The sequence below is a fragment of the Cebidichthys violaceus genome, unplaced genomic scaffold, assembly GCF_023349555.1.
Source record: "Cebidichthys violaceus isolate CVI_PGR_0920_01 unplaced genomic scaffold, fCebVio1.0.p SCAF_1, whole genome shotgun sequence".
Lineage (NCBI taxonomy): Eukaryota > Metazoa > Chordata > Actinopteri > Perciformes > Stichaeidae > Cebidichthys > Cebidichthys violaceus.
In genome coordinates this window covers 6,677,641-6,699,629 of record NW_027176262.1, presented here as the reverse complement: position 1 = coordinate 6,699,629, position 21,989 = coordinate 6,677,641, and the positions used below count along the sequence as shown (strand labels likewise).

Sequence of the window (21,989 nt, the reverse complement as noted above, 5' to 3'; positions counted from 1 at the left end):
GAATTAAAATTGATTTTTATTTGGATTTCATCTAATGGACATACACAAAATAGTCCAAATTGGTGAAGTGAAATGAAAAAAATTACTTGTTTCAAAAACTTCTAAAAAATAAATAACGGAAAAGTGGTGCGTGCATATGTATTCACCCCCTTTGCTATTAAGCCTCTAAATAAGATCTGGTGCAACCAATTACCTTCAGAAGTCACGTATTTGGTTAAATAAAGTCCACCTGTGTGCAATCTAAGTGTCACATGATCTCAGTATATATATATACACACCTGTTCTGAAAGGCCCCAGAGTCTACAACACCACTAAGCAAGGGGCACCACCAAGCAAGCGGCACCATGAAGACCAAGGAGCTCTCCAAACAGGTCAGGGACAAAGTTGTGGAGAAGTACAGATCAGGGTTGGGTTATAAAAAAATATCCAAAACTTTGAACATCCCACGGAGCACCATTAAAGCCATTATTAAAAAATGGAAAGAATATGGCACCACAACAAACCTGGCAAGAGAGGGCCGCCCACCAAAACTCACGGACCAGGCAAGGAGGGCATTAATCAGAGAGGCAACAAAGAGACCAAAGATAACCCTGAAGGAGCTGCAAAGCTCCACAGCGGAGATTGGAGTTTCTGTCCATAGGACCACTTTAAGCCGTACACTCCACAGAGCTGGGCTTTACGGAAGAGTGGCCAAAAAAAAGCCATTGCTTAAAGAAAAAAATAAGCAAACACGTTTGGTGTTCGCCAAAAGGCATGTGGGAGACTCCCCAAACATATAGAAGAAGGTACTCTGGTCAGATGAGACTAAAATTGAGCTTTTTGGCCATCAAGGAAAACGCTATGTCTGGCGCAAACCCAACACCTCTCATCACCCCGAGAACACCATCCCCACAGTGAAGCATGGTGGTGGCAGCATCATGCTGTGGGGATGTTTTTCATCGGCAGGGACTGGGAAACTGGTCAGAATTGAAGGAATGATGGATGGCGCTAAATACAGGGAAATTCTTGAGGGAAACCTGTTTCAGTCTTCCAGAGATTTGAGACTGGGACGGAGGTTCACCTTCCAGCAGGACAATGACCCTAAGCATACTGCTAAAGCAACACTCGAGTGGTTTAAGGGGAAACATTTAAATGTCCTGGAATGGCCTAGTCAAAGCCCAGACCTCAATCCAATTGAGAATCTGTGGTATGACTTAAAGATTGCTGTACACCAGCGGAACCCATCCAACTTGAAGGAGCTGGAGCAGTTTTGCCTTGAAGAATGGGCAAAAATCCCAGTGGCTAGATGTGCCAAGCTTATAGATACATACCCCAAGAGACTTGCAGCTGTAATTGCTGCAAAAGGTGGCTCTACAAAGTATTGACTTTGGGGGGGGTGAATAGTTTAGCACGCTCAAGTTTTCTGTTTTTTTGTCTTATTTTTTGTTTGTTTCACAATAAAACATATTTTGCATCTTCAAAGTGGTAGGCATGTTGTGTAAATCAAATGATACAAACCCCGAAAAAATCAATTTTAATTCCAGGTTGTAAGGCAACAAAAAAAGAAAAACGCCAAGGGGGGTCAATACTTTTGCAAGGTACTGTATATACACGACTGATTGTCAATAGATTTGAGAACAGATTGTTGTAGTTTTTCGTGTGACTGAAACTCCTCTGATGGACTTTTTACTCATTGATATTCTTAATAATATTTGTGGATGTGCAAATGAGTGTGTCTGTGTGTGATGACTGCTTTGTACGACTGAATTGTCTTATGCGATGTTCTCTGGTCAGACCTTGATCTCAATGAGACTTCCTGAATAAATAAAACCAAACCAACCACTCACAATCTGCCTTCAGACAATCAGAGTTTCTTACTTACTTTCCTCCCCAGTAGAGTTTAGTTGTAATGACCATACTGGATCGCCTGGGAAAGAGCAGAGAAACACGCAGCAGAATGAGTGATACATAACGCATTGTACTTCATGGATGTGTTTATTACCGACAGTGCTCATCCTGCTCTCTCTGCTTAGTTGTTGAGTTCAAACCATAATCCTCTGTTCTCACTGAGGAACATTCATTGATTGTAAATCGTCAAAAAAGGTAACATTGTAAAGATGATTTCAGGAGTCATCGCAATAAAGGATGAACTCAACACATTATTTTTCATCACATGACAATTACGGAGCTGCAAACTGAATGGGGATGTTGCCGACAGCTACTCAAGTCATTTTGAACAAAAAATACAAGCAGCACAGAGTTGTGTGTGACATTATCCATATTAATTTAATTTAATGAATAAAAAGTGGATCATCATCCATCAGCGCCGTTTGTTCTTTCCTTCACTCATAAGTCTTCACTCTGTAAACTCATGACGACACTCGGACTGAAATGCAGCGTCCATCGAGTCTTTACTGCACCAGCGTCAAATGCCAGTAATGACACTTAGAGCAGGGACATGCATTATGACTGTTGAGTCGATTTTGGCCTTTTCGGTGCAAATTGTACTGCATATTAAACATGTTTGTGCTTACAAGTTACTGTACAAAGACTAAAAGTTGGTGGAAACAATCGTTGCTTTGTCCAGTCTTTATAGATGTCAGCTAGTTGTCTGGTTTGTTCCAAGCTTAAACTGGCCAATGATGAGTGACAACATAATGACCCATCAGGTACTTCCTAGTACTATCAGTTACTTCCTTTGATGCTGTAAGTCTGTCTTTTCTGTTTCCTACGCAGTTGATCAGTAATAGACTGAGCTGAGAACTGAGCATGTTTGAAAAACTTCGTAAAGGGAATATTTGAGATTTGAGGAAAATGAAAATGCCTGCAGGCAGAGTTTTATACAGTTTCATGCTGCTGTACTGTGATGGAATGTGTATTTTGACATCAAACATATCGGTCTCTCACACACACTTACAACACTGACACGTGCATTTGAACACACCAAATGAAAAAACCCCATCTCTCGCTCCCATCCCCTTTCTTTTTTTCATACACGCCCCGCACACACTTCTCTTGCTGCCTCTTGCAATGTGCACACACATTTCATTTCTCTCTAAAAAGTGATGAAGCCATCACACACATTTATGTCACCATTACCTCCAGCATTTCTTCTTGATAATGTTTCCTAGAATGACTTCGGCCCTGCAAGGCAATATAAATGAGGTGGTGTTATTAAATTGCAGTTTGAATTCATAAATATTCCACTAATATAACCTCTGCAATTTATTGTTATCGAAATGAACTCCCCCTGTGCGTTGAAAAGATGGCAAGCCACCGAGTCTATAAATAAGTAAGATGGTGCATTAAAAAACAAACATTTGTTAAACATTTTAAACAAAGTGCCATCTTGTAGTGACAGAGGCCATCTTTGACAGAATCTGGGTTTTATTGTTGTTTATGTATTCTGGTAAGTTACGATACAGCTAAAGGAGATCACTCCTTATTGGTGGAAGTTTTAACAGTGAAAAAAATCAAACCCCACTGACACTGGAATTTAATTTCTCCAATTCCAAATATAAATTTGTTGAATGCTGAGCCAATAAAGAAAGTCTTCTCACTTGCCCTGATAAAGCTAGCACAGGCTGGAAAGGTGTTTTGCAGGATTTTCCTCATGTTTGCATCAGACTCAGACATCAGATGGTTTAAATAAATAATAAATATCAGATTCTGCTAATTAGTTCACAGCGTAAGCCTTTCGGAGCGGCAATGCACTTTGTTCTCACAAATAATCCAAAGCATTCCTTTAATCCTAAAGATTAACCTAAGGTTCTGCATGAATAATAATAGATTACATTTTTCTTCATGTTCAAAGAATATCCAAAGGCGTAGGCTCAGGTTACTTCAAGGAGCCAGAAAAACATAATGAATCCAACCTCACATTAACAGCAGTTGGTCCAACCCAGTCTCAAATAAAGGGCATGTCTGAGAGGAAACCTTTTCTGAAATTGCATGACACTCCAGACCAACTGGTTGTTTATCGGTTCACTAAATGAGTGAAACAAATTAGACTCTGCATGTATGAAACATTTTAAAAAACATCGTTGAGCCACATGTTGGCCCCTGAACACACAAAACTGAACTAAAAAACAAGTGACAGGTTGGTTGGGTTCGACACCTACCTGCCACCTGCGTAGACCTCAGCTGTGTCAAACAGGTTGACTCCACTCTCATAGGCAATAGTCATGAGCTGCTCTGCAACCTGGAAAAAGGTCAGGACACACACACACACACACACACACATACACACACACACACACACACACACACACACACACACACACACACACACACACACACACACACACGAAGAGAGGATACAGAAATGTCAGTGTGCTGAAAATCTCTTTTTTTTTAAAGACACAAATATCCATGGAAGAGCTGTGGCATTTAGCTTATCAATATCTTAAATATAAACATTTGTGTTTCAACAGCTATGGTGTTATAGGTTTACCAAAAAAAATATCTATGAAGTAAAACATGGCACACTATCAAAGCTTCATCATTTGTTTAGCCTGAGACCTTCCTGAGAGAATAAGCATTTTTTAACTGTAAGTCAATAGAACGGACACAAAACACCACAGCAGCATACAGTACAGGTGCAAACTCTCTAATCGCCACAAGAGGTGACTAAAGGGACAAAAGATGACGCAGGCCAAACAACCCTAATCACAACCAGGACTACAACCAATGTGCCATCACACTTAATTGTTAGAATGTTTTAAATGCCGGGATAAAGAGCTGCTATGTTTCTGAGGTTGAGCGAGCGCCCAGTTAGATTCTGTCTCTTTAAAGCCAACACGTCTTCTGTGGTTTAACCAGAAGCTTCTGCTGAACACAAATAATGTACTAACCAATACAATACATTATATAGCCCTTTTTTGGTCAGCCAGGTCACGAGAAATAGATTATTATGTGAATGTTGAATATGTGCAGAGTTTTATATTGAATCAGAACTGCCTGCCGAACGCTCAAATGGCTTCAGAACCTCCCTTTACGACGTCTATTGATGTTAGAAATCAATCCACCGTTTGAACTTTAATGTATAGCTTTCATTTTGCACTATTTCTGTCACTTTTCATGTTAACAACTGAGTGCATTTAAACGATTTCACTCTATGATGGCAGACGTTGGGTGCAGATGAAAATAAAACTACAGCAAATTGTATTTCTGGTTCTGTTGGAGAACAACCCTCCCTAGAGCCCTCAGTTGGAGGCTGGGCTGGCTTATGAAATGCTACATGAGCGAGTTGTGCACAGAGGTTTAACAGGCGTTTGCCGATATTGCAAAGGATGCGTTAGAGTTAGACAGTAAATGTTGCAGGGAGCGCAGAACTGCATGTACGATGCAGCAGCACACTCAAGCAGCCTGCTTGAACGCACTCAAACATGACTTGTACTGGAGGTTTGTAAATTACAGACTTAATTGAGCAAGTGGGATCACAGCGTAAATTTCTGTTAAAAAAATGATGTACGGTGGTGTCAACTCATTCCTCTTTAGTTAATAAGTGCTTGTGCTTTATAACACTTGTGCTTTATAACACACTTTTATAAGTGTGTTCGTGGCATATGTGCATATTTTTGCAGACATGGTGACCATAAATCATCAGACCAAAATTCAATTTCCCTGCGGTGAGTTTTATAACATGGGGACTTTAAGGGAATTTTCCATCATCTCCCTGTGGAGTTATGTGTGTGCATGAGTTGAGTTCCTAAACGTGTGCTGACAGAAGGTTGTGGTTTTCCCACGTGGCGCTTGTGTGTTTGTGTTTACATGTGTGCGTGGAATCTGTCTATCTGCCGTTGTGTATGTGCCTGCAAGTGTATGTGCAGCAAGTAGAAGTGTGTGTGTGTGTGTGTGTGTGTTGCTGTTTCAATGGTGGCAGACAGCGGAGGTGTTGTTTCTAGAAGTATTAGATAATCTCTCTTCTGAGAATCTGTCTCGACCTTCTATCTGCAACCAGTGCAGACTGGGCAGCAGTCCAAGCCTGTGTGTGATGATGATGATAAAATAATAATACAATGTATTCAATTAGTGTCTTTAAAGACTTTGAAGGAACAACCAAAGTACTGTAGTACAGCAAGACAATAAAACTATGCAAAACAAATTTAGATGAAGACAGAGAAAATTATGTGATAAAATAAGTAAATTAAAGACAATAAATTATAATTAAAAATTAAAGAAGATACCAAAGTAAAACAATAAAGGGATGACAAGTCAATAAAAATGTGTAATAAAAAGTGAAAGTCAGTAGACTGCTCCCATGTGGGGTCTGTGACAGAAAACTCATAATATTCGAATTATAACCAGTACTATCTCCAGTATATCTCATCAGTACCAGATGCAAATCCACTGCTTTCAGAGACAGTTGAATGGGCAGTGAGGCAGGAAAGTAAAAGACTGAGAAGAATGAACATACAGAGCTAGACAATGGAGAGGTCAAAGACAGAAGAGGTCAGTTAAGGAGGAAAAAAAGACTTTGAAAAAACAGGGACGATAGAAAATGAACAGCATGTTCTCTCTCTCTCTCTCTCTCTCTCTCTCTCTCTCTCTCTCTCTCTCTCTCTCTCTCTCTCTCTCTCTCTCTAGTGCACACACAGGAAACAATCTCTTTCACCACCAGTGGAGGGTGATTTTCAATAAAAGTGAAGGAAGGTGGGGCTAAGAGATTTTTTTGCTGAGGTAAGAAAATAGATGGCGGATAAAGAAAAAGTTGGAAGACATTGGAAAAAGTGATCAAGTGCTGGATGGGCAAGTTAATGGAAACTGGAGAGAAAGTCGGGACAAACACAGTGGGTAATAAATGTTTTGTAGGTAAGGTGAGGTAAGGTGAGGAACATGCTGAGGACAGCTTTATGAAGGCAAACGACGAGACACAGACGAGCAGAAAGTCACATACAGAGAGCCGAGACGAGGGTGATGACTGGCCTTTGCAGATTGCTCATTCCCAATGAGTCTTGTAAGACGGAAGGTCAATCGCTGTCATGGAGTGCTTAAAGCGACATTAACAAAGTCAGGACGTTTGTGTTGATTATGAAGCATTGCTGCTTACACAGATTTCTGACTTCTGGCCATTTTGGACGAACTGAATGTTACTAATGGCCTTCAAGTGGTGCGGACAGTCTGTCTGTAACGGACAAACACAAACACTTCTGCCCTCACCTTCAGAAAAACACTGAGTCACTGTTGAGTTGCAGAAATACATTGGTGGCTACGCTTCAGGCTTCTGTCTTTGTTTTATTCTGGGGTACAAAGGTTTGGTTTCCATACATAGAACAGTGGTGAGTGAGAAAAAAAACAAAAAAGGCTTCATCTCTCACAACCCTAGAATCAAGGCCGTGGTAGCCTCCCACATACTACCCACACAGCCTTGAGACGATTTCATGGCTGCACTGCCTCCTCCCCTCCACACTCCCTACATCAAAGTTAAAATCGACAAGACACACTTTCTTCAATTCACTTTATGATTTATGGATCCACCTTTGGCCTTTTTGAATGAGTAAGCAACGTTAACTTGCAGCCCACCATCACTCTTGTGAGCGGTCTGTCTGGGAACGTGTTGCTGTCCAGACAAGTGAAACAAACTCAGTAGCCCTTTGATGAGGCATACTAGTATATATACACCTTTCAATAAGCTTATTTATAATTGAGAAACCGTCCTCTCACTCTGCATGATACACATTAAGCTAGAACCTGCAGGTGATTAGCTTAGCTTAGCATCAACACCGGAAGTAGGGGGAAACAGAACTTTTAAAGCTCACTAATAGGCCCTTTTCACAGCAGCCATTTTGACTTGTCATTGCAGGATAAACACAGGTGTAATTATTAACATTAATTATGTTAATAATTGTTAATTCTGTTAATTACCCTGTTCCATTTAGGTGGGTCAGGGCCCTGGTATCGTGCATGCTGGCTCACCAGAATGACTGTGACAGACTAATTAGAATGGGACCCTAATTCATTTGATCAATAACACCTGTGTTTTACCATTGCTGAATATTCACATGATTTCAACAATGTGGATGAGGTCTTTGAATTCGATACTCATTTTCATTTTCTGTGTGTGTACAGATAGGACGGTTTGAGTATTTTGGAAGCCAGCCGTTTCTCCCAGTTTCCAGTCATTTCGGTTCAGAAGCTCTGCTGCCCTTTTGCAGAATACCAGTAGTCCGACTGTACAATTGCAGGGACTTCCTCTCTAATAATGCCTTATTAGAAATTATACAAATTAAAGAAAAAGATGAGACTTTTGTACGGTGTTTGCATGTGTGTTTGTGTAAGTCAGTGTTGTGCATATTTGTGGAGCACTGACACAGATTTTATGTAGTAACTGTGTTTGTGTGCCAGGGACACTGAACTCTGCTGAGGACCATTTATTATACGTAGGGGACGTTTTAACCCAACAGCATTTTGTTGGAGGATGGTACTGTAGCTGTTGTGTGGTCGCTAAACCAAATCTACCGTTACCCTCTGTCGGCAAAAGTGCCTTTTTTGTGGTTATTTTTAATGGCAGTAATGTACTGTTATGTGTCTCTACTGAGAGCTTAAACATTATCTTCAGAACTGGGTCAACAAGGTAAAATTGAAAAACAGATTTTCCTTTATGAATGTCAGTTGTTCAGTGATACCAGTGACATTGAACTGGGGACATTCACAATAATGGAGAGAAGAGGGGTGCTAAGCTTTGAGTGTACCGTGTGAGCTGATGGCACTAAGCCTTAAGGTAAGTCAAATAATACTGTCAGCTTATTGGTTTTTTGTGTCCCTGGGGTGAGATTAGTTCTCCTCCCCTCAATCTAAGTGTGTGCATATGTGTGTGTGTGTGTGTGTGTGTGTGTGTGTGTGTGTGTGTGTGTGTGTGTGTGTGTGTGTGTGTGCGATGACCAAGACCACAGCAGCAACATCAGAGCATGTTAGAGTTCATCAGCATGAGTTTAAAGGGGATTTGAGTACAAACACATGATGCCCCTTTTCTATCCTATGTAGCATAACATTTCAGTCAGTCCCAATAACCTGAATCATCACACCTGAAGTCTTTGTGAAGGTTGTCCACCTCTGTCATTAAGGAATGCGAGTGAGTAAACTGAGCTATAGGCTAATTGAGCCTGTAGGTATTAGAGCTCGTCAGCCAGCTGAGGGTCCTATCAAGGTTAACTGTGACAACAGCTGTGTATACATTCATTGAAAGAGGAGCGTGAGACGGACAACTGAAAAAACATGGTTGAAATGCTGAAGGAATCATTTCCTTATTAATGGTTCAGTCAAAGTAAATTTCATAGCTTGCATTCAGATTACAAAAGAGGCACAAAAATGGTTGGCATTCACCTAACTCCAATAAATCTACGTCATTATTGGACAGTGAGAGCAACAAACTTTTCCTAATCAAGTAGTTTTGTTGCCTTAACCTAACCAAGTAAACCTAAAAACTAAGTAAACCTACGTTGGAAGTTTATTTTGAAAAGACAGTCTGCCTGTAACGAGCTGAAACCGATGCTTGGGGCCGCTGACCAAGCGTCAGTATTTGACGAGTTGGAAGTGGCTCAGGACAGTCTGTCACTGTGTTTGCATCAAGAAAACATTAAACTCCACCCACAAGCAAGATTATTTTATATTTAGTCCAAATCAACGGACCTGAGCCCACATGATACAGAGATTAGGTTTGTATCTAACAGACAACAGGTAGTTTGTCCTATGTTAAGAATGTTCTTGTTTAAACTTTGTGATCCATACCACGTTTATTACAATATCAAACATTTTCCACATTGTTTTCTGCACAAGACACTGGGTAACATGACATCAGGTGTCCATGTTTATATACACAATACACCCGACCCTCTTTATTACATTACTGCATATAAAGTACAACACAATGTATCAATCAATAAGCAAGAGGCCATTAAGATTAAATAGGCACGCAAAATAAAGGAAAGGAATCATACCTCGTCTGTTATCTGTCCCCCAAACGTCACCCATGTACCTGCATGGAAGAAAAACATTTCAACATTAGAAAACATTTGTGTGTGTGTGTGTGTGTGTGTGTGTGTGTGTGTGTGTGTGTGTGTGTGTGTAACATCCTGGCATAAACACTACTACAGCAATCCCTGGACTGTCACTACACAAGGGAGGCTGTCAAGTTCTCAAGAGAAAAAATCTGACCAAGGATCACCTTGAGTTTCTGTTTTCACTGGCGTGTGTGTGTGTGTGTGTGTGTGTGTGTGTGTGTGTGTGTGTGTGTGTGTGTGTGTGTACATCTGACAACATGCTTCTAATTACACTGCAAACAATGCCGATAAGCCAGACACAAAGCTCAGCCACCTCAACCAGAAGAGACCCTAAATCCTCTGCACACTCTTTCTCTGAATTATGTATGAAGCTTTGTTGAGGCAGGAAACGTTTCAGATTATGTCAAACTGTTTACAGACATGTCTGCAAACCAAATGCGTATGTGTGTCCTGGGCTGCCTGATAAGATATGAGATAGCCAGTGTTTCAGTGCATTTTAACTTTGGCAGGGGAGACCAGGACATTGTTCGCCACATGAAAATGGAATATATCAGACTTTATTTATACGGTATGATATCGCCTGACAGCAACTGGAATTGTGAGGCCAATATCAATATGTTAGAGTTCTGATAACAATATACCAGCCAATGAGGTGACATATACATACATATATATATATATATATATATATATATATATATATATATATATATATATATATATATAAATATATATATAATAGCTGATACTTCAACTTTACTTGGTTACACTTACACACCGCCAATTCAATTTGAACTGTGTCAGCATTTCAAGTATTTCAAATGCTTCAAGCATACATACATTTTGCAACATTTGGTATTTACTATTATTATCAGTATTATTGTTTAATAAATCATCAAGTATGCTAATTATATGAACTTATCCTATTGTTGTGTTACAAACAACCTTTCTTGCCTTTCTTGTCTTCCAACCACTCAAAGCGCTTTAACACTGTCACCACACACACACACACACACACACACACACACACACACACACACACACACACACGGCAGGGGCTGCCATGCAAGGAGCCAACCTGCTTTTCAGGATCAAAACTAATGCTCGTTCAGACTCCGATGGCACAGCCGATCTTCTGACTCGCTCTACTTTGAGCCACAGTCGCCCAAAATGACTGATGTCAAGCTTGCTTTAATTAAAAACAAACAAAATAACATAAAAAGAGTTTGATGTTTATCATCTGTGAAAAAGCCATATATTTACCATATTTTGGTATATATTGATATCTGGAAAAATATATAAATGTGGTTGAGTTATACTGAGCAGTATTATTTATTTTTATTTAAAAATAAACTTGTCAAACTGGGTACAAACATTACTCTAGTAGTTAACAAATAGAAGCAACCATGGCCTTTTAGCCTAGGAGAATTATGCAACTCCTCCAGCTAATTAGGTATTCTTTTTTGGGGGGGGGGGATATCTATTTATTTATTAATTCCCTTCAGGCCATGATATTGTTTTGACTGCCCAGTTAATCCTTCTCACTCACACTACAGTTCTTCCTCTGACACTGTTGAACTCCACGGCTCGACTGTCAGAAAACAGCGGATGTACCCGGGAGACAGGCGAAAATGAAACATCACTTAACCATCTACTCCTTTCAACAGGCAGGATGTGATAATACAACAGAGCTCATTGAGCCATACATTGCAACACCATCAACTCCACTGAGGTCTAACTTACAGATGGCACCCTGCGGATGAATTGGATCCGTTGGTGCATAATGATATTATCTTAACTCAATAGGGAGCAGAAAGCTGCCGCTCTCGACACACATCACCAGCGGTATCGTAATCGGAGTTCTTTCAGCAGAGTTGGGTGAAATAATGGTAATCGCTGGTGGGAAAAGTTGCTTTTTGGACATTAAGCCTCAACTGCACCTCCACTACAGTCATTACCAATTGCCCTGATTATACAGTACGTGTGTGATGTCGCATGCATGCAAAGTGTGCCTGTAGGTTTCTTTATATGAGGACATGAATGTATCTCCAGTATGAAGTCAAGGCTAACGCTGTCCAGCAGCAGCTCTGAGCTTTGTTTCAGAGCGAGCGGCTCAGCATGGGAAGAGCTCCCCGCTGAGCTCTAATGTCATGGCCACCGCTCTTATAGGTTCAGCTGAATATTGTGTTTGATGGACATTAAGGCCCTGTAACTGATAAACGGCTCTTTTTCTTTCTTGCTGGCAGCTGCTAATGGAAAGTGCCGGAAGTGGCACTTGACGTTGCTATGCAACAATACAAAAATCTAACAACCTGGCAGTGCTTTTTTCCTAAAGCTGAAGGGCGTAAAAAAGTAAAACAGTCAAACTGAAAAGAACTCCTGACAAAGAAACTGATGAGGTTGAAGCATTTATATAAATGGTACAATCAGGAGGTCATTGTTTGAATTGATTTCGATTTCAAATCACTTCACTGCCCCCAGTGTTTTCCTCTCAGCAACGATTTTTTTAATATTTTCCCATTATAGAGATATTTATGCCGCGTATCCATACACGTCAAGCACTTCGATCGAGATGTCGAAAGAAACAAGGCAAAGCTGATGTGAGCCCAACCGTTCATGGCCGAAGAGAAGGAGAAAATAAGGGAATGGAAAAGAAAATGAGGAGAACATGGAGTGAGAAAATGATGATAGAGATTTAGCTTTGGCAAGCGGTGTCATTTGTTTTTTTCAGCTTTGTTGTGAATCCTTTTGACCTGATTCTTCAGTCTTGAATCCAGTCTGCGTGCCTGGCAGCGTGATAGATGGCACACATTTAGATGAAACATTTCTCTCTAGTGTCTCAGTTTGACTGACCTAATAACTCTCGTTTTCAGCATTTCTCAGCTCGTCGGCCTACAGATAGAAAGCATGAGTCATATTCTTTTGTTGGACTAATTTTCGAGCTCTACATCTCTTAACTGGTTGTGGACTTGGCTTATATATGGAAAACTGTACCTGCGTGATCTTCTAACAGACACATTTTTGAACGATTCAAGGAGCTAAAATCAATTATTAATGAATAATGAATGAATCATATATATAATAATGATTGTTTTTGTCAGTCTTGCCTCTATTTGACACCCAAAAGGATAAAACTAAAGACCATCTTGTGATGGGATCACAGAGGCCATGACGCCAAATTGTGTCTCCAGGCAGGCTGGTCTCATACAGCATTCAGAGCTATAAATATGAAAAATAATCTGCTGTAATTCATAGGTGTTATCCATATAATCGTGAATGAGGCAGTATAAAGAACGCAATAGCCCACACAGTGTAGGCAGGAGGGGCGGTGGAACCCTTACCCCCAACCCTTTTCCTAAACCTAACAGTCGTTTTCTGTGGATACAGAAGTTCACTATGAAAAGACTGTTTGCGTCTAACAAGCTGAAATTGACACGTGTTGCTGGCTTTTGTAGGAAAATGTGCGAAAAATGTAGGAGTAACTTTTCGTAAGATATCATTCGAATCGTGTGAGGAGACGTTGCTCCAGGATCACATTTTGCCATGCTGACACACACACTCACACTCTCTCACACACACACACACACACACACACACACACACACACACACACACACACACACACACACACTCTCACAAGGTGAAAACAATACCAGCATCGCTGTCGCAGCTGGTAATCAGACAGGAAACAAGGAGCGAAAGGACACAAGCTGAAATCGAACCAAGGAGATTTTTGTTATGCTGTTGCCGATGTGTTCTAAACACTACAACACTACAAATGATCAGAGCAAATTGATTTTGCCAGAGTGAGTTAAAGCTTGAAGATCCAGCAAGGCACCTTGTATTTTTGTAGAGAATATAGACACAAACACAAAGGAAAAAACTCACACACACACACACACACACACACACACACAAACACAAAGGAAAAAACTCACACACACACACACGCCATCCTTTGCACCTATTTTCTGTTCAGTGGCATGCCCCCGTCTCCTGTACAGTTTCTTCAAGTTCTATTGACTATTCTACTTCAATCGCCTTTGTCTATACTGTTATATCTATCGGTTTCTGTCTTGTCTACGCTTTCAGCAGCAGCAGCCTACCTGGGGTTCACAGAACAATAACAACCCTTTACAATGTAACACATCACGAAAATAATATGTTTATATGTTTCTGGGGGTTTTTCTGTACCCAGTTGACATAAAAGTGGAAAGAAGGCTTTTGAAAACAGCATCACAAAGTTCAGCCTCACAAAAGATCAAAGTTTAATCAACTTCTTTCTGAGAAAGTATCAACAGAGATAATAAGCTTGAGTATTTGTTCAAGGGCTTTTGCATTTAGTTGCATGGTATTTTAGGGTTGTTCATATTGTTGTTTTCACATGCTGCACAATTCTACTGATCAATACCACAATCATCACAGCTGGACTGATAAAATACAATGTACTTTGTGATTTCAGCAAAACGGAGCATAACTCTCAGTCTGATGCAATGTTTCAGCTGCAAGCGAGAAGGAGGAATCAAGGTGAACATCACAATCAACTCAGACTTTTACTTTACTGAGGGTAAAAAGAGTGGACACTGAGCAATGAGAAAGTAACTTATGGTCAATGGTTGTCTGCTCTCCTTAGTACTGTGAGGAAATGTAATGGCATTAGGATGCTGAGCCACACAGCTGTAGATTTTAACAGATGATGTTAAAGTGCAAGTCAAAGTAAAAAACAGATGAGAGGAAAGCAAGTGTAGAAGTAGAGGGAAAGAAGCCGTATAGAACATGTTGGTCCACTCCGATTCTCCCCTGCAAAAAGAACCACAGGGAAAACATGCTGAGGTCCATCCTTTTGCTTTCTTTTCAAAACCGCAGGATTTTCGAGGGAGAACCATTTTAATAATTCATCAGTCAATAGCACCGCAGCAGTGCAGCAAGCATGCAGGAGCAAATATGGACCTGGACACAGTGTGTGGCATGTGTGAGGGAAAAAAGAACTCGCTTATGGTTCAGATACTGACTTTTTTTGTTTTGTCAGCCAATTAAACGGGTTTGCACATACAAACGCTCTGTTTTTCCAATTTTCACAACCAATTAGCGTCGTTGAGACCTGTGTGTGTGTGTGTGTGTGTGTGTGTGTGTGTGTGTGTGTGTGTGTTGACAGCAAAGTGAAGCCACTGCATAGCTCCCTGCGTTTATTTGTTATCAATTAATCCACCATCAGGGCCTCTCTCCTACGATTATCAGTTTTTATAATATAAATCAATTCAGTTGCATTTAACTGGTGAGAGGTTTTTACACTGTGGAAAGAGAATGTGACATTTTCAGATGCGCATAAAATTAACTGATATTAAATTGTACTCTTCTGGAATGGGAAATTAACTTTTTTTGTATTGTTAGTGGAGTGCAAATAACTGATATTGAATTGACTATATATTGGTTTCTCAATGTGAACTGCTTCCAGGAAAAAGAGGGCGCAGCACAGTGCTATATAGTACTGTTATTAATATCAAGGTTGCTGTATATAGCAAATACAGCAAAAAAAGTTTCTCATACATGATAATAAAATATCCTCTGCAAATGTCAAAAGTGTTTTGCTTGCTGTACGGCAAACTGTGTGTGTGTGTGTGTGTGTGTGTGTGTGTGTGCCCTTTTGATCTTGCCTGAGCACAGAGCTAACCTCTATTCAACCTCTTTTAACCAAATAACAAGCTACTCGTACCAGCAGCTGGGCCCTCGGAGGACAATGTGAACAGGGGCAGAGAAAGCAGAAGAGAAAAACATGAAGGAGGAAATTGAGAGTCGTGAGTGCGAGTGAAAATAAACAGCAATACCAAGAACGAAAGTAAGAAAGGAAAGAAGGCATTTATTTCTCTTGGTTCAATGTCTGTTCTGCTTAAATGTCTCCGTTTATTTTTCCTCTTCCTGTGCTGACATTAAAAGGGAGGAGTTGATGAAGAGTTTAGGTACAGATGGATGGAGGAGAAGATGGATCAGAGGATGAGAGAGAAAGCTCAGTTCATAGAGAGAAAGAGTGTAAGAGGTGGAGACTCTCAGGACAGATACAAACCTGCCAAGGAGTCGCATATTTCCTCTCCTTTTTTTCAATTCTCATCTCATCACCCCTCCCTTCGTCCTGCACTCTGGCCCTAATGACAGTGTGTGTGGAATACTAATGCATCTGCCTGTTCAGATTCTCTCCTACATTAGCAGACAGCAAATTAACCAAACCCCCCAAAAAAATCGGCATTAGAAAGAAAACCTTTTCCCTAAAGTCCCCCAGAATATTGAATTATTACTGGTATTAATTCCTCAGCCACACACATGTAATGTGTGTATATAAATATGAGTTAAATAAGGCGAGATATTTATTTCTCCCATTTAAAACAATGAAGAGTAAATGCAGCCAACTAGAAAATGATCTGCTACACAGAACATTATAATAAACTGAACAGAAATAAAGATCTTACACTCAAACACAATTTAAATTTTAAATCAGAAGCAAGAAGTTTATAGCAGAGGAAAGTAATAACTATGCATGTGATTATCTCTTCACTAGAGTCTTATTAATGGGTAGTCAGCTGCTGGCTGATTCTACTGACAAATTCTTTTTTTTTTCATATTGTGCAGCTCATTAAACATATTTAAGTGGTAATGGTTCATTTCATACACAGCACTGAAACTTTGTCAACTTTTTTCTTAATTAATTGAAAAAAGGAAAAAAAAAAAAAACATTATATAAAGATTAAATTAGCATTAATTCGTACACAGACAATGCCGAACATAATTAAAAGGTCAGAGTTGCACCATCACTGCCTTGCTTAAGAGCACGCTTAAGGTCTGCATCCTAAATACTGCAGCAATCAATCACTGTCCTCGTAGCAACAAAGTGAAGTAGATATGAGCCAGTCACTCCATATGAAGGTCACTCTGCTCCTTTACTGTTGCATAACGTTTGGGTTTTTCATCTAAAAACGCATTCTGGTTTCCAGCTTAGTTTCAATGTTTTAAAAGCAGCCTTGGGTATCAAGTCACGTTGCAGCTGTAATACAGCGAGCAGAGAGCACTCTAAAATTACATTTTTAGGAATCGCCACAAACAACTACTGAAGTCTGTTTTAATCTAATGTTCTGAAACAGCGAAGAGGCGAAGAAATAGGATGTGGGAATTCTGAACTGCAAGCAATGTTGTGAAAAAGGAGTCTTTGAACGATTCCACTATGATGTAAATGTGAGACGGTGTTTCTCTCGGGGCATCGTCATGCTGTTGCAGATTGGCTCTTGTGTGACTCCTGCGACAGTTGTGTCTCCTCCTGGCTGTGGTTCACACAACCAGCGACAAACGGAGACAAATGACTGAATCGTGATTTAACATGACTGAATGTGTGTTTTGTTCATTTTTCAGTCATACATACAAGTGTGTGGGTTCTGCTGAATTCTTCTGTAAATCTGCACACATGCCACACACACACACACACACACACACACACACACACACACACACACACACACACACACACACACATACATATTACATCCTCATCGATCTTGGCACTGTTCCTTCAAGTTAAATATTTAGCATCCTGCTCTTTGCCCTCTCTCTTCCTCCTCTCCCCCTGCAAGCATCATGTCCGCCCTGGGCGCAGCATGTGGCAGGCAGCTGGCATTATGCTGACCTTTTCTGTACCGTTAAGGCTCAGCCATATTGAGTCAGACCTCTCAGTCTACCGTGAACCACCTGGGGCAGCGGCGCTCAGATCCGGCCCTGAGACAGAGACATTACACTCTGAAAAACAAAAGCTCTCCATGGCACCAAAAAAAAAAAAAAAAAGCTTCTCTCTATGTAATCTATACCACCGACACATCTTGGTTCAACTTCACAAATCTATTCAGCCCAGCTCAGACGCTTTTCATATTGAAAGGTCCCTGCTGACCCTGCACGGACAGATCAGCATCAACTCAGCGATACAGTGCTGGGTAAAGCGACGCAAAACTGAAATACAATTAGAACCATACAAAAAAGGAAAAGCACAATTTTGCAATTTCTCAAGTTAACCATTAAAGATCACTTCCACATAATTAGGATGAATGTAAATACTCTGCTTTGAATTATAAATTGTGCCTGCTATAGTTTTTCTACAAAACGTGTCTATTAACCAGTTCAAACTTCTTAGAATTACATCTATTCCTTCTACCTCATTGAAAAAGCACAGATGAACTTTCCGGCTTCAGCAGATGACTGTGCATACGAGTTTGACACTTTTTTTTTTTTATACAAACATCGTTCTGCACAGTGAAGGTCAACCATCAATAAGCAAAGCACATCTTTGAGGCGAGGGGGACTTTGAAATGCCAATGAGGTCAGGCAAGTCAAAACAAAAACAGAAATTAACCACCGTGCTATTTGGTGATATCTGATGTCAAGCAACACAAATGATGCATGTATCTAAAACTGGAGGTACCTTGTGCCAAATGTGGTCATTGGGATCAGCTGGTAAACAGAGAAGCCGGAGCGGCTGAAAACTATAACTGAGTAAACTACATCAGGTTTGGCCAAGTTAAAATCCATGCAAGAAAGACACCGCCATATGAGATCAGCAAATATGAGGACGCTTAGTCAGCAGAAGTACAATTTAGGCCTTGTTTAGACTACCAGCTCAAATCCGGTTTCTTTTGGCATTTCCAGACTCTATCCAGATTGATTTTTAGAAAGTCTGGGCAGCAAAAAAAACCACACAAAAATAGATTTTGGCAAATCAGATCCAAACTACTTTTGGAGGTGGTCTGAAATGCAATTCCAATCGGTTCTCTACCGATGCGTCTCCGTCCAGACAACCTGGCCACTCAAATCAGATCTCATTGTGTGGAAATACTGAGCAGAATCCACGCTGCTACGAGCAGAGCACTATGGAGGACAACGTGGAGAAGAACAATATGTGTTGACATTTTCTCTTTGCTTTCTGCGGCTTAATACGTCCTCCGTCGCTGAGTTTGTCTGGTGCGATGGAGGAGTTCTGCAGAGTAATTAAATTGCTGGTATTACCTCCCTTAGAGAGTTCTCACCATCTACTTGAGTAAAATGTAACCACACATTCAGTCTTTTTGTTCTTTCTGTCATGATGTGTGTCTCACCTTGTTTTGAACCGGAGTCAGTGTGTGTGTCAGAGTAAAGCACAACTCCGCACCTCATGCAAAGACAGAGACAAGAAACCGTTAACTCCTTATCAATCGGTTTTGACTCATTTACAACCGGTTCCCCTTTTAGAACAGAGTTTCGGAGAGCATCCCTAGTTGTAGCTGACATCTACACTCTTTCTGATCACTTGTGGACAGTCTATCTTACCTCTTAAAATGCGACTGAATCGTCTGTTTGTGGACGCTGTATGAAACATCCTGGTGAACGTTGACCTCTCTAAGCTGGCTAAAGCTAATGTTCCGTGAGAACTGGAAGTTGTGATCCGATTTACAGGAAGGTGGCTGACCTGAGTCCCCGAGGGCCTCTGAGCAGAGAGAACGGTGAGGAAGGTGTTTTATCTCATCCAGAGGATCCTACAGGTACTGAAGAACTACTTATGTATAACTCTTCATGTGTCTTTTGCTTGGGATTTAAGTGATGGTTTTTCAAACTAAGGGTTTATGCAAAGAAACAATTCTGTAGAAATGTGTGTAAAAGTGTAGAATTAATAAATAAATCTGGTTTGTATACAGTAAGTACTCAGGTGGTCAAAACAACTTTAGTTACATTGTTGGAGCAAAACTTTCCTTGTCCAACAACTTAACGTTTATTTCACCAGATTTTGTTTCCATTTCCTGCGATCAAGATGATACTGAGGAGATGGTCAGCCAATCAAAAGACTGTTCAACATCCTTTTAAAGAAACAATGAAGTACACACAAAAGATTGTTTTCTGAACCGTTCAGTTTCAAGCCCTGTATCCTGTAATTTCTCTACAATCTTTAAAATGATTCAATCGTTCTAATATTGTAGGCCTAGATACAGTGGATGTGTATAGTAGCCTTTATCTTCCTGCTTCTATTGCCTCCAATTAATTTTCCAACTCTGTCTGAGATAGCAGGAACAAGTAAACACACACACACACACACACACACACACACACACACACACAGCATACCTATATCTGTCACCATGGTGTGTGTGTGTGTGTGTGTGTGTGTGTGTGTGTGTGTGTTTTGTCTTCTACCCACTCTCATACTATATATTGAAGCTGAAATGGAGTGGGTTTGAGTCTCTTGTATGAGAAGTGAACATGTTTTTTTACCAGCAACCCACATTGATATGGCACTAGTGTGTGTGTGTGTGTGTGTGTGTGTGTGTGTGTGTGTGTGTGTGTGTGTGTGTGTGTGTTGATCATGAATTATACCACCAAAGTAGATTTGTTGGTTTGATAAGAAAACAATCTGAACTTAATAGTTCAATTCCCAGACCTTAAATTCTGAATGTTGTTTGTTTTACTTTTGCCAAGTCCAAACAAGTGACTTAATAAAGTGTGTAAATGACTTAAGGTTAAACTTGTCGACACATATTCTACATGAAACGATAGAAACAGGGTGTTGTATTTTAAGATGGTCTCTTTTTTGTTGTTGTGTTATTTGTTTAGTCAATGTAGTTGGTGTTGTTGCTGATAAGTAAGGCCTGAGGGAGAAAGGCATTATGGGTAGTGAAGCCGAGAGTCTACTCACCCAGTCCTAAACAAGATACTCTGAGTCCTGACTTTCCAAGGTTCCTGCAAAAACAGAAGAAAAGGGAATCACATGGAAGCTAAATCCAACACATGTATTAAACCAAATAAGTTAGAGGATCTTCCAAACAGAAGATCAGTAAAGAAAATTCTGCAAAACCCTGGATCATCTGTTAACACAATTCAAAGAATAAGGATCAGCTAGTAATCCAATTCCACCGTAATCATATTCAAAGTTGTATTTTGTTGGACATTTCAATCCGTAGTGGATGAAAAATTGTGTATGCAAAATGATGTCAAGTGAATAACAATCAGGCCTTTCATTTTTACAAGTGGACAGTTGCTGCTGTGCTTTAGACAATCACATGACAGCTTGACAGTTCTCCTGATTTCTCCACAACAGGAAATTGAATTTCCCTTTCGCAGACCTTGAAGGTGGTCGTGCCGACACTGTCAACATCCCACCGTGTGTAAATAGGTGCGTGTATGTGTGTAGGAGGAAACCTGGTCATCAGGCCTTTAATGGTACTTTCCAGTCAGCCATGAGAACAAACACCCAATAACAGAATGATGGAGATCGAAATAAGACAAGAGGAAGACGCACTAATGAAGAAACATCAACACTGTTTGGACTAAATGGAAAACACCAATCAAATCAGCGCACGCAGTAGTGAAAAAAAATTAATAATAAATAGTTACAAATGGTTTACTGCAGGATGGAGATGACGTGCGGTTGTGAGTGTGTGAGTGTGTGTGTGTGTGTGTGTGTGTAGGTGTGTGTGTATGTTCTACACATAATGCATGCTATTAGCTTGCTAGTTGCCTCATTAGCTGTGTCATTGACAACACACAATCTCTGCTTGAATTAGATTTTTTTTTTTTGGTGTGTGTGTGTGTGTGTGTGTGTGTGTGTGTGTGTGTGTGTGTTGAGTCATATACATGCATCCATACACACAGCATTTAGTCTGTCCCTCTATTAAATAATTCCAGACCTGCCTTTGCAACGTCATTAACCAACAACATCACCAACATGCTGACTATAATGTCTATAGTGTCATTGTCCATTTACCCTGTTCATGGTAAATGGACTTGTACTTGTATATCGCTTTTGTAGTCTTCCGACCACTCAAGGTGCTTTAACACTACATGTCATTTACACCCATTCACACCCATTCACACACTGATGGACAGGGGCTTCCATGCAAGGTGCCACCTGTCCATCAGGACTCTGCCCAAGTGTCTTGCCCAAGGACACATCGACATGGACTAGCGGAGCCGGGGATCGAACCGCCTGTCCTCTGATTGAAGGACGACCCTGCT

At 40.4% G+C, this 21,989-nt stretch overlaps 1 protein-coding gene across 2 annotated transcripts in view; it reads right to left on the bottom strand.

Annotated features, from left to right (window-relative positions):
• The window catches only part of kcnab1a (potassium voltage-gated channel subfamily A regulatory beta subunit 1a), an 88,781-nt gene that overhangs the window by 11,091 nt on the left and 55,701 nt on the right, over positions 1–21,989 (bottom strand). For both annotated transcript variants that reach the window (XM_068708557.1, XM_068708564.1), the window contains exons 2-6: positions 20,671–20,714; positions 9,918–9,955; positions 4,101–4,180; positions 3,079–3,123; positions 1,862–1,906 (exon numbers count right to left, since the gene is read on the bottom strand). In XM_068708557.1, the coding sequence (XP_068564658.1) occupies positions 1,862–1,906; positions 3,079–3,123; positions 4,101–4,180; positions 9,918–9,955; positions 20,671–20,714 (252 nt within the window). The remainder of the gene's footprint in view (positions 1–1,861; positions 1,907–3,078; positions 3,124–4,100; positions 4,181–9,917; positions 9,956–20,670; positions 20,715–21,989) is intronic.